General features: G+C 33.3%; 1 protein-coding gene across 11 annotated transcripts in view; it reads right to left on the minus strand.

Moving 5' to 3' along the window:
* The window catches only part of SENP7 (SUMO specific peptidase 7), a 146,644-nt gene that overhangs the window by 84,851 nt on the left and 49,791 nt on the right, over positions 1-12,002 (minus strand). For 8 of the 11 annotated variants that reach the window (XM_081302641.1, XM_081302645.1, XM_081302644.1 and 5 more), the window contains one exon: positions 9,043-9,240. The exons of the other annotated variants lie outside the window; for them this stretch is intronic. In XM_081302641.1, coding sequence (XP_081158767.1) covers positions 9,043-9,240 — 198 coding nt within the window. The remainder of the gene's footprint in view (positions 1-9,042; positions 9,241-12,002) is intronic. 11 annotated transcript variants of the gene reach the window in all.

Below are 12,002 nucleotides of genomic sequence, written 5' to 3' on the forward strand. Positions count from 1 at the left end.
TACAAACAAAGATGTTGTGCCCGCCGAAAACTAAAAAATAAAGATTTAAAAAATTCTCTCTCTCTTTCTCTCTCTCTGTCTCTCACTCTCTCTTTAAAAAAAAAAAAAAAAAAAAAAAAACAAGATGTACTTTGCCACACTACAACAATGTCCTCAAGACTACTATTTGCTTAGTATGTACAAGGCCCTGGATTCCAGCACCAACTTGGCAGATGTAAAGGTGGAGAAAGGGAGACTACTATTTGACTCTGAACAGACAAACCCAAGACAAATTATTGTGATTTTTTTTTAAGATCTTGTTACTGAAGGGGATTAGCAAGGCTGGTGGAATGTGATTATCATCATTATACAAAGTATATGTATGAAGACTTGAATTGGGTGTCAACATATCTTATATATAAACAGAGATATGAAAAATTGTGGTATATATGTGTAATAAGGATTGTAATGCATTCCACTCTTGTCATGTATTAAAAAAAAAATAAAATCAATTAAAAAAAAAGATCTTGTTACTGTATTTTTTTATTTTGTCTTGTTTTGTTATCATGGTGCTAGGGATGGAATCCAGGGTCCCAGGCAAGAACCCTACCACTGAGCTACATTCCCAGCCATTTATCCTGCTTTTTGTTTGTTTGTTTTTGTAATTGTTGTTTAAGAGACAAGGTCTCACTGTTGCCTAAGCTAGTCCCAAACAATTGGACTCAATGGATCCTCCTACCTCAGTCTCTCAAGTACCTAGGACTACAGATGCCTGCTTGCTATTTTTAAGGTTTTTCCTGCCTCTTCATTAAATGTCTCCTTAATTGTTATTAATATGCCACTAACAATACTTTACTGACACTCTGTGAGAAACAATATACTTAGAAAGAACTAGAGTACTTTTGTTTAAGTGAAAATGTGAATCTTCACTGAACTTTGTTACATTTGTTGTAGTACTCACAGGTACCCTGCTTATTTTCCCTATATAAAGACATTGTGTTCTTTTTACTACGTCCCAGACAGAATAAAATTTCAAAACCTTAGAAGAACTTTAGATTAGTTCTCAATTCTAAACATGAAGAATAAAAAGCTCAGAAAAGTTAACTATTTGCCCAAGTATAAGTAGCACTTCATAGTGGAAGAAATTGGGCCTATTTTTTTTTTGAGATTTTTGTTTATTCTATTTCAAAACACTGAATCCTCAATACTAACTTGAAAAGGATTCCAAATAACTGAGCTTTTCTAAAGATACTTCAAGAAACCCTTGGAAATATTCATTTCTAGCAACATTAAAGGAAATGCTTCAATGATTATATAATCTAAAAATAAGTGCTCATAGTAAATACAACTCCCTGAATTTAAGAGTTTGTGAAGGAAGAAAGGAAAGGAAGTCTGTCATATAGTGTACCCTCTAACCGTGAATAAGGGAGGCAGAGACATCTTCCTCCTGACATAATTTAGATTTCTAAGGATCCTATTTACTATTATCTGTTTTGTATACTTGATGCCTAATAGACTTGACATAACTCTACCTAAAAATACTAAATTTGAAGTAGAAATGGGGGTCAATGTAAAGCCAGTAGAATATCTCAAGATTCCTTTTATCTGATTTTATACTATGTACTGTTACAAAGTGTATCACTAAAAGGAAATTCAAATGTGATTTTCAATGCTTTAGAAAAAATAGAAAAATTAGCAGAGAGACTTGTTATTCAAGCTAGATTCATTTTTTCCAAATAAATATGTCAGCATAAATAAAATTTTATTTACTTTTAAGAGATCAAAGAACCTAATGCTGTAAAATAACAAAAGAATTGATAAATGTTAGGCAGGAAATGTAGCTCAGAGGTAGAATAGTGAGGTCTAGTTTTGATCCCAGCATCACCAAAATAAATAAATAAATAAATGATAATTCTATTATGGTCCTGAATTCTAAATGTTGCTCATTATGTATAAAAAATACTACAAAAATTTAAATATTTAATAATGAGAAAAATTAGGGCATATAAAGAGACATATCAAAGAAATGTCAACTATCCTCTATTATCTCTTTTTAAATACTTGGCTATAGCATAATTTAAATATGTTTTAAAATGTCGAGTTCCTAAAATAAGCTTTTTCTCTAAAAGAGGGGACTTAGAGTCAATAGAAGATTAGGCCTAAACAAAGTGTTGAAAATAATTGATCAGTTGAGATTAAACCAGCAAGGAAAGGGAACATTTGGAATTCTTTTCTGAATAATAAATGATCATCCAATTCTTGTATGGTTTGTTTTACTACTAAATTTGAAACAAGAAAAAGAAAAAAGAACCAGAGACGTTCCAAGTTAAACAAAGAGTTAAAAGTTTCTTCCTAGAGGAGAAAAAAAAATTCAAAATTCAATCAAAAATCATTTGAAAAGATTATATACCAAGCTGCAGTAGAAGGTACATCCATAAAGTTCCCGTGAGGACCCTGAAATTATCAGAAGTTTCAAGGCACTATCTCAGCATGTCCATGAAAACACTCTTACTTTGTAAAAAGATGTCAAAGGAAAAACTTAAATAATAAGTTGAACATTTAAAGGTTAATAAATTAAGTAACACATAAAATATGTAGTAAAGTGTAATTATTTTTGTTAATGAGAAATGGTAAAGTTCAGCCAGATTAAGTGGTGCAATGCCTGTAATCCCAGAAGCTCAGGAAGCTGAGGCAGGAGGATCATGAGCTCAAAGCCAGCTTTAGCAACTTAGTGAGGCTCTAAGCAATTCAGCAAGACTCTATCTATAAATAAAATATTTTTTAAAAGGTCTGGAAATGTGGCTCAGTGGTAAACTGCCCCTGAGTTCAGCCCTGGTACCAAAAAAATAAAAAGAAAAAGTTAAAAATGTAGAAGAGTAAAAATGTAAAGAGAAGCAGTATGGCACAAAATTAAGAGCAAGGACTTTGGAGTCAGAGAAGCACTGGTGCAAATTCTGATTTGGTAAAATAACTATTTTACCACCTAAGTAAGTTACTTAGCATAATTGCTGCCTCCTAGCATAGATCACCTCATCCCTAAAATGGGAAAAATAACATCTACTTTACACAGTTGAGATTAAATAGCAGGTTTAAAACAATTAGCACAACTCCTGGCACATATTAGATTAGTAACAAACGGAAACACTAATTTTCATATTATTGAAGTCTTACTCAACCTTTTAAAAACAACCTTTTCAAATAGTAATTAACTGTTACAATTTATTATGTTCTACAATATTTATCAAAATATGTTTTTAAAAAGTGTACAATTAGCTGGGGGCAGTGGCACACACCTGTAATCCCAGTGACTCAGGAAGTTAAGGCCGAAAGATCTCAAGTTCAAGGCCAAGCTCAGCAATTTAGCAAAGCCCTAAGCAACCTAGCAAGATCTTATCTCAAAATAAAAAATAAAAAGGGCTGGGAATGTAGTACATTAGTAAAGAAAGTGTCTCTGGATTAAATCTCCAGTAACTGCCCCCCAGAAGTATAGAATTGAACAATGACTATAATATACTCAGTTCTTCATAACACACAACAACAGCCCAAATACCTTATATTGCCTATTGACAACATATCTAATATAGGTACCTTAAAGGAACAAAGAGTGACAACCTTAGAGAATACAAATCTATAAAGTGATAATTATACTCATAGTTCCAAAACTATCCTTTGGAATACAACTATGTAAATTAGCATTGCCAAGGATATTCTAGGGCTGGCTAGCATGTCAAAAATTCTAAATGTTCACGAGAAATTGAAGTAAATAAATGTATATACTTCATCTCTCATATTATTTCAATCTGAAAAATTTTCCTCAGGGTGTAAACAGTGTCAGTAAGTAATATAAAATACAATTTGCTTAACTCTATTTACTAATATGATGAAACAACACTTCAAAATATCTTTAATATACTAAACCAAAGAAGAAAGAAATTTTGAAATGCAGTGAGAAATAGCAGAAATGATGCTGGCCTGAAAATAATTCCATTTTCTAATTGTGCCTCTTTATGCTTTTTCTCTCAAACTGTACCCTGCTTAAGTAGCAAGCTAACCATGATTTAGGTAATTTAATAAATGGAGGAAACTTTGAAAAACTAGTAAGAGCTATTAATATGCAACTTCATTCCAAGAGTAGTTTTTTAAAGAAATTAAGTCCTTGTTGAAAGATAACAATTGTATCTGCTAATAAAGCTGTAATATAATAAAAAATTATTTTACATATATTATTTATTATCCATGTATTTTACATGGAGATGAAGCTCAATGGTAGAGCACTATCCTAGCATGCATGAGGCACTGAGTTCGATCTCCAGTACCACAAAAAAAAAAAAAATGATATTAATTTAGTTTCATTTTGCTATAATTATACATAGATGATTTTCTAAAATTGTGATTTATGGCATTTTAATAGGGTTCTCATAAGTGTATTCTTAGTTCAAAATATACCTTCTAAATCAAAACATTAAGGTACGTAGGGAAAAGATTTAATTTCTGGATAATTTTTTAAAAGATATTCACAGATTTTCTAAATTAGCGTATTTTCCTTGTACCAACTGAATCTTAAATGAACAGATCAGCACTCACCTAGAATATTACTGGCTTAAGAAATATCATAAGGGAATAGGAATATCATACTATTAAAAAAGTTTTCCATTTTAGTACTGGAATAGGGTTTGGGGTTTTTAATTTGGGGGGGGGGAGTTTTGGTTTTGTTGGAATTTTGTTTTTAACCAGAGATTGAATCCAGGGTTGCTTACCTACTAAGCCACATCCCCAGTCCTTTTAATTTTTTATTTTGAGACAAGGTCTCGCAAAGTTGCTCAGGGCCTTACTAAACTTCTGAGGCTGACCTCAAACTTAATCCTTCTGCCTCAGCCTCCCAAGCTGCTGGAATTACAGGCCTGTGCCACAATGCCCAGCTGGAATATATAATTTTGTAAGCATATGTAAATTTCACACACATGTATATTTAAAGAAAAACAATAAATTCATTTTTACATTTAGAAAAATTTCAAATAGCAGGAACTCTTTTAATGATATTTAAATATATTGCATATGAATATAATATGTTCATATTTCTCTAACAATCTCTGGTGCCAACTGATGAAAGCAGAAGAAACATAGTTTACTTCTTCAGAAGCCTTGTATATTATGTCCCTAATGGGACATAGATTTTAAAATGTCTGGAAATTTTATTCCGGGAAAATAGATGAAGACAAGACCTATAGTTAAATGTATTAAAGCTTCCTTTAGCTGGGCACAGTGGTACACACGGGTAATCTCAACAACTTGGGAGGCTGAAGCAGGAGAATTACAAATTTGAGGCCAGCCTCAGAAACTTGGATAGAAGAGAATAAAAAATAATGTTTTCAATGTAAAACAAGTTGGGTTTAGGATATCTGGACCATAGTTAAGATGTCTGAAATAGTTGAGGCCCTAAATAACAGTCAAATCCTTCTCAAAAATAAAACACAAAAAGGCCTGGAAATGTAACTCAGTAGTAAAGCACCCCTGGGTTCAATCCCTAATACCAAATAAAACAAAAACTTCCTGTACTGAGTATTTAGTATGAGCCTACTATTATATTAGGAACAAAGAAAAATAAGAAATAAAATATAGTCCTTACCCTTATGAAATTCATTGTTAGAGAAACTAAATATCACAATATAGTGTGATGAATGCTGATATATGAAGAGGGTTTTTAGCAAGACAAAGAGATCAAATATAATTATGGAAGACAAGACTCAAGGAGGGCTCTCAAGAGACATGTGAGTTCAATGTTCAAAACCAAGAGAAACCAGTAAAAAGGAAAAGGAGATTATTTATAAGAGAAAAACAGAATGCATAAAATAGCATTATATGTTCAATGAACAACCAATAGTTCCCTAAGTCTGAAGTACTCTGTAAATGTAGAAGAGTGGAAAGACACAAAGCTAGATAGAGATAGGCAAAGGGGAATCATCATAAGGACCTGTGCACCAAGCTAACTAGTTTGAACTTTATCTTGAAGGTTACATGGAATCACAGAAAAATGTTAAACCATTGAGTCATGAGTAAGACCTGATTTTTAGAATGAATACTTAGACAAAGACAAAAGGAATATGCCAAGAAGAAAAAGTATGCACAGGAAGCCTCATCTATTTAATGTTATAGTAACAACAGCACAAAGTTATTAGGACTTGAGCTGAGGTACTGGCAGTAAAGATGAAGAAATTATTTCAAGATAAATTTAGAAGAAAAAAACAACACGAGGTAAATAACTAGATATAAGGGTAAGAAAAAAAAAAAGGACAATTCCCAAGTTCTAATTTGCAGAACTGGGTATACAAGCAAGGCATTCACTCAAACAGTAAGGGGATAGAAGAGAATAAAAATAATGTTTTCAATGTAAAACAAGCTAAGTTTAGGATATCTGGACTGTAGTTAAGATATCTGGACTAACTGAATTCTACTAACATGGAAAAAAATTAAAATCTTATTAGGGCTCTTTACTTCATGTAATATTTAAATTTCACAAACACATAATTTAGAGGCTAACAATTCTTTATGGGAAAAACTATTCTTCAGAGAGAATGGAACACTACACTCTTTTAATTGAAAAAAGAACAGTAATGGGATAAAAGAATTGAAAAATCTGTAGTCATTTGCAGAAGAATTAAAGCTTCCTTTCAAAAGAGTCAAAAGATATGATCATTCTTTTAACTAACTCCTTTATTTACATCTGTCAGCACAGTTTGAGATTAGTTCTCCTGTACAAAGTGGGTAAACTGCTAAAATCCAGTAGAATGAGAGCAAGATGCTTCAAATTTACTTATATTAAACTATCTTTAAGATTCACAGTATTTTTAGAAAGCTACCTCGACATTAGGAAACATCTAGTAAGGGAAGTCTTATTAAACTTTTTTTGGTTTTACCCTTATTAAGCAAGTTTAGAAGTTTTGATAAAAGTGCTACTTTTATTTAAAATAACTCTTCAAAATTAACAATCTTTTCCACTTAAAACACTTATATACTGTCATCCAGACTAAAGTTCATATATTATTAAGCACTGGCTAGTCAATAGCAGGTTCTTCTAATTGAAAATAAAGTGCCTCCTCCAAAAAATATTTATTTAAGAGCTAAAAACAAATGGAGATATATAGTTTTTGTTGGTTTGTTTGTTTGTTTGTTTGTTTGGTATTAGAGATTGAACTCAGGCACACCTGACCACAGAGCCACATTCCCCAGCCCCATTTTTGTATTTTATTTAGAGACAGGGTCTCACTAAGTTGTTTAGCATCTCACTTTTGCTGATGTTGACTTTGAACTCACGATCCTCCTACCTCAGCCTCCCAAGTCACTGGGATTACAGGCATGTGCCACCACGCCTAGCAAGATATATTAAAAATATTATTTTATAGATCACAAATTCCTAGAGTTACTTCCTTGTGTTTAGCTCAAAATTCCACATACAATCTTTTTAGAAAACCACAAGCAAAACTGGTCTTCTTAGTTTTCAAAATTAAACTGAATATTTACTACTAAAGCCTGGAAGTGGTATTTTTAAATCATATCCATTTCTTAAATGCATGTAAAATACAAGAAAGTTCAAAAAAAATCAAAGGTAGTGAGGATTCAGATAAAATAACATTTAAAGGTATGTTAAAGATGCAGAAAACAGGCAGGTGTGGCAGATGCTGTCATTAATCCCAGACCATTAAAGAGCTGCTGGGGCTAAATGGTCATGGGGAAGCCAAATAGATCCAATCTTTTGATGCACAGACACAGCAGCTGCTGAAGACAGCACTCAAAGGTGAACAACATGCCCATGATGGCACTAATGAACGTCATCTATGATTATCTCTTCCAGCTGGCCCAGCCTGCAGTCTAAGCAAGGAGGAGAAGGTAGACTGCTTGGTGCTGCAGCTGTACTGGGTTGGGAAGCAGCTGGAGAAGATGAACGGGCAGTGAGTGCATGAATGAGCTCTTTGTCCTGATCTGGGATAGGCTCCTGCTTCCAATAGGCCTTAGCTCCCTGGCCCAGCTACTGCTGCTAGAGATCATTGAGTTCTGGAAGGCTGGCTGGAAGACCATGCCAGCTGCCCACAAATATTACTACAGTGAGGTTTCTGACTAGGTCTGGGTCAGTGCTTTCTCACTGCAGCAACGGTCTTTACTACACCCTCCTCCAAAGATGGCAAGACAGCTGCCTCTTCCAAGGCTTTCTCTTTCTAGACTTCCACATCTCCCCACTTATGTCATGGTCCTCCCATTCCCTTCCCTCACTCAGAGGTTGGTGGGGGCACCAAACAGATCTGTTCTGCCCCGCTCAAGATTGACCCCCTTTCCCCACAGCTCAATAAGCCTTTTTTCCCACCACCTTCCACCTGGCCAGTCAGAGAAGAGCAACTCCTAACTAGTGCACCCTACAATAATTGGTGCAACATTACCTCAGTGCCTCAGTTTCCCCCTCTGTGAAATGGTTAACCACAGCCATCAGTAAGATGCTTTGGGAAGCTGAGGAGCGCAGAAAGAGTACAGCTCACTTCAGAAACTGCTTTTTATAATTTTGTAAAAAAAAAAACATAGTGGAAACAAGCCTATATCCTCTGATAAGTTTTAATAAATGGTAGTTCTTATATAATGTGTTACACTAGTTCAGATTAAAGATTTTCTAAAAACTCATTTCTGACAAAAAAAGATATTTTTGAAAACAAGAAATAGATATATACACATTTGTGTGTATATCTTATATGTAAACAAATGTATGTGTGTATATATCTTCGTTTTATATTGTAATATAATATACTAAAACAATATATACATGAATTAAATTATTATAAATAAGTTAAATGTACTAAGGATATTCATTTTTAAATATAACTCCATGTCAATCGATTTAGTGAAGTACAGAACCAACATCTAAATGAAGATTCAAAGTTTCAAGATTTGCTTTAGACCAGGGCATACCTGTATATGCAGATCTTCTTCCATATTATTTCCAACAAACATATTTTTAAGAGTATTGGATTTATATTATTTCAAATGTGGTAAGTTGAACAAAATCAATATTGAACAACATACCTTTCAGATAAATTAAGGCTTTGATGAAGAGGTTCTAATTTGTGACATGTCTCTATGCTGTCAACAGATGTCGAAGGCAATGAATCTGATTGTACCTTGTTGGCATCATATAAATTAGCATCGTTTCTAGGTAGGGTCTTTGTGAATTTTCGTCCTAAATCCGTCCATAGAACATTCGTCAACATAACTTTGAGTTGCCTGTTACACACATAAATAATTAATACATTCCATACTAAACATTGTATAATACATGAATTTATCACAAATTATTAATATATTAATCTTTGGAAATCTAAATCTCAGATTTTTAAGCAATTAATTATAGTAGCAAATAGTGTTAAGTTAAAAAAAAACCCTCACCATTCTCAAATACACATTAAAAAGTATGGCTATTTCATTTAAATTGGGATTTTCACCAGAATTCTGACAGGCAAACTATAATTGTGGTCACACATGTGTAAGCTGTTGAATTCCTGACAACCCATCCATACTCATTCACACTGCTAGTAGAAGGACAATATACATCTGTAAATCTCAACACAAAAGGAACCACTTTCTGGCTAAACATTTGTTTTTATTTTAGCAGAAAACATTATAAAAACTAGGGGTAAATAATACATCATCTACAGCCTACATAGTCTTAAGATATAGATTTAATTTTACCTTTTTTCAAAAATGGGTAATTTTTTTTTAATTTTTATTATTAGTTGTTCAAAACATTACATAGTTCTTGACATATCATATTTCATACATTTGATTCAAGTGAGTTATGAACTCCCATTTTTACCCCATATACAGATTGCAGAATCACATCGGTTACACATCCACTTTTTTACATACTGTCATACCAGTGTCTGTTGTGTTCTGTTGCCTATCCTATCCTCTACTATCCCCCCTCCCTTCCTCTCCCCTCCCATCTTCTCTCTCTACCCCATCTACTGTAATTCATTTCTCCCCCTTGTTTTTTTCCCCTTTCCCCTCACTTCCTCTTATATGTAATTTTGTATAACAATGAGGGTCTCCTTCCATTTCCATGCAATTTCCCTTCTCTCTCCCTTTCCCTCCCACCTGTCGTCCCTGTTTAATGTTAATCTTCTTCTCATGCTCTTCCTCCTTGCTCTGTTCTTAGTTGTTCTTCTTATATCAAAGAAGACATTTGACATTAGTTTTTTAGAGATTGGCTAGCTTCACTTAGCATAATCTACTCTAATGCCATCTAAAATGGGTAAATTTAAAACCTTTATTATGCCAATCTCAAAAGGAAGCCTGATGAATACAAGCTGTTTCAGGGATCTGCCTTATCACATATGCAATATGATATGACACAATATGTCTTTGTGGTGACAGTATTTGAAAAAGTATGCTCAGTTCTGGAACCATGAAATATAGTTGGTGAGTGATATAAACAGGCTAATAGTGGACTTTAAACAATGTCAAATAAGAAACAACTGAAATAACCAGATATTTAATCAGAAATTTTATTCCCTAGTAAGCAGTTATAGGCACTTTTTGCCTGTTTATTTAACAAACACAAGAATATTAAGAAACAACAAGCAAAATTCTCATGTATTTTCAAGATAAAACAGGAAATCTTAAAAAACAAATCATCTGTTCACAACATGTACTTAAGATTATATTCCCAAATCATCTAGGAAAAGAGGGGAATAAATTCTAAGGAGAACTTCTACAGAATGCATTGAAACTTCAAACATGCAGAATAAGGGGGGGAAAGGCTAAGCTATAAGGAATAAAGAGATGAGTAACACCTCTATGAATTAATAATACTTCATGCAACAAATATTTATTGAACACCTTCAAGCAAAACAATTGTGCTAGTAAGACCTAGAATCAGCAATAAACAAGATAGCATTCTCGCATTTATGGAGCTTACATTCCAGAGAATAACTCAATTCATATTTAATTACAACTGTGATTACAACATTTGAAGGAGAAGTTCAAATGCTACACCTCTTCAAATCAGGAAAGGTTTTACTTAGAACATGGCCCTAAAGCTAATGTGTTAAAAAAGGCTAAGCACTCTCCAAAGGAAACAGGTGGAAAATGGAAAAAAGACCAAAAAAAAAGGGGACAAAACACAAATGTTCTCAGTAAAGCTTGTATGAAAATTAAAACAATTTACCCAGCTCAAGGGCTTAGAGTGAAAAGAAAATGTGTATGAGATAAGAATGGCAATTAGGCAGGACACAGTGGACCATATTAAGTATTTGAGACTTTATATGAACAATAATAGAAATTCACTAGTTTTTAGAAGATCAGAACTGCATTTTTAAAAGACCATTTTGATCTTTTTACAGACAATGAAATAAAAGCACTAAGGAGAAACAGGAATAAAAATTAATTCAAAGAGAGAATTGCTTACTTCATCAGAGGTACTTTAATGGAACTGTAGCAACAAAACCAGAAGACAGTGGGATAAGTAAATGAGAAAGGCAGCAAGGGATACAGCAAATGTAGATATTAAGAAATATGGCTGTGAAATAGTGAGATAGGACAAGAGCTGAAGATGTGGTATACAGGAAAGGGATTTTAGCTTGTTACTAGTTGGTTAGTTAGTTAATTTGAAATAGGAAAGATCTACATAAGTTTAATCATTTATGGGAAGAGGTTAATGAAGTAGGAAAAGTTGAAGATATAGGAGACAGAATAATTCCCACAATAAGATTCTTAAGAAACAGTATAAAAACAGTTAATATTTACTGACCATGTTAATATATATCTAGCACTTTGCTAAGCATTTTACACTGATTGATTCATTTACTACTACTCTCTGAGATAATTCTTTCACAGTTGAGGTGACTGGGTAGACAACAGAAAAAGGAATGGTGAAAATAAAATCCACAACCACTCCCAATTCCACTGCCAGTATACTTCACTGCTCTTCTATAGTGGTTTATGAGAGAAGGGGCACTCCTTTCCATCTTCTAGGAAGTAGAAGCAAC

This window comes from Spermophilus citellus (genome assembly GCF_964194105.1).
Source record: "Spermophilus citellus genome assembly, chromosome: 7".
In the NCBI taxonomy this organism is placed as follows: domain Eukaryota; kingdom Metazoa; phylum Chordata; class Mammalia; order Rodentia; family Sciuridae; genus Spermophilus; species Spermophilus citellus.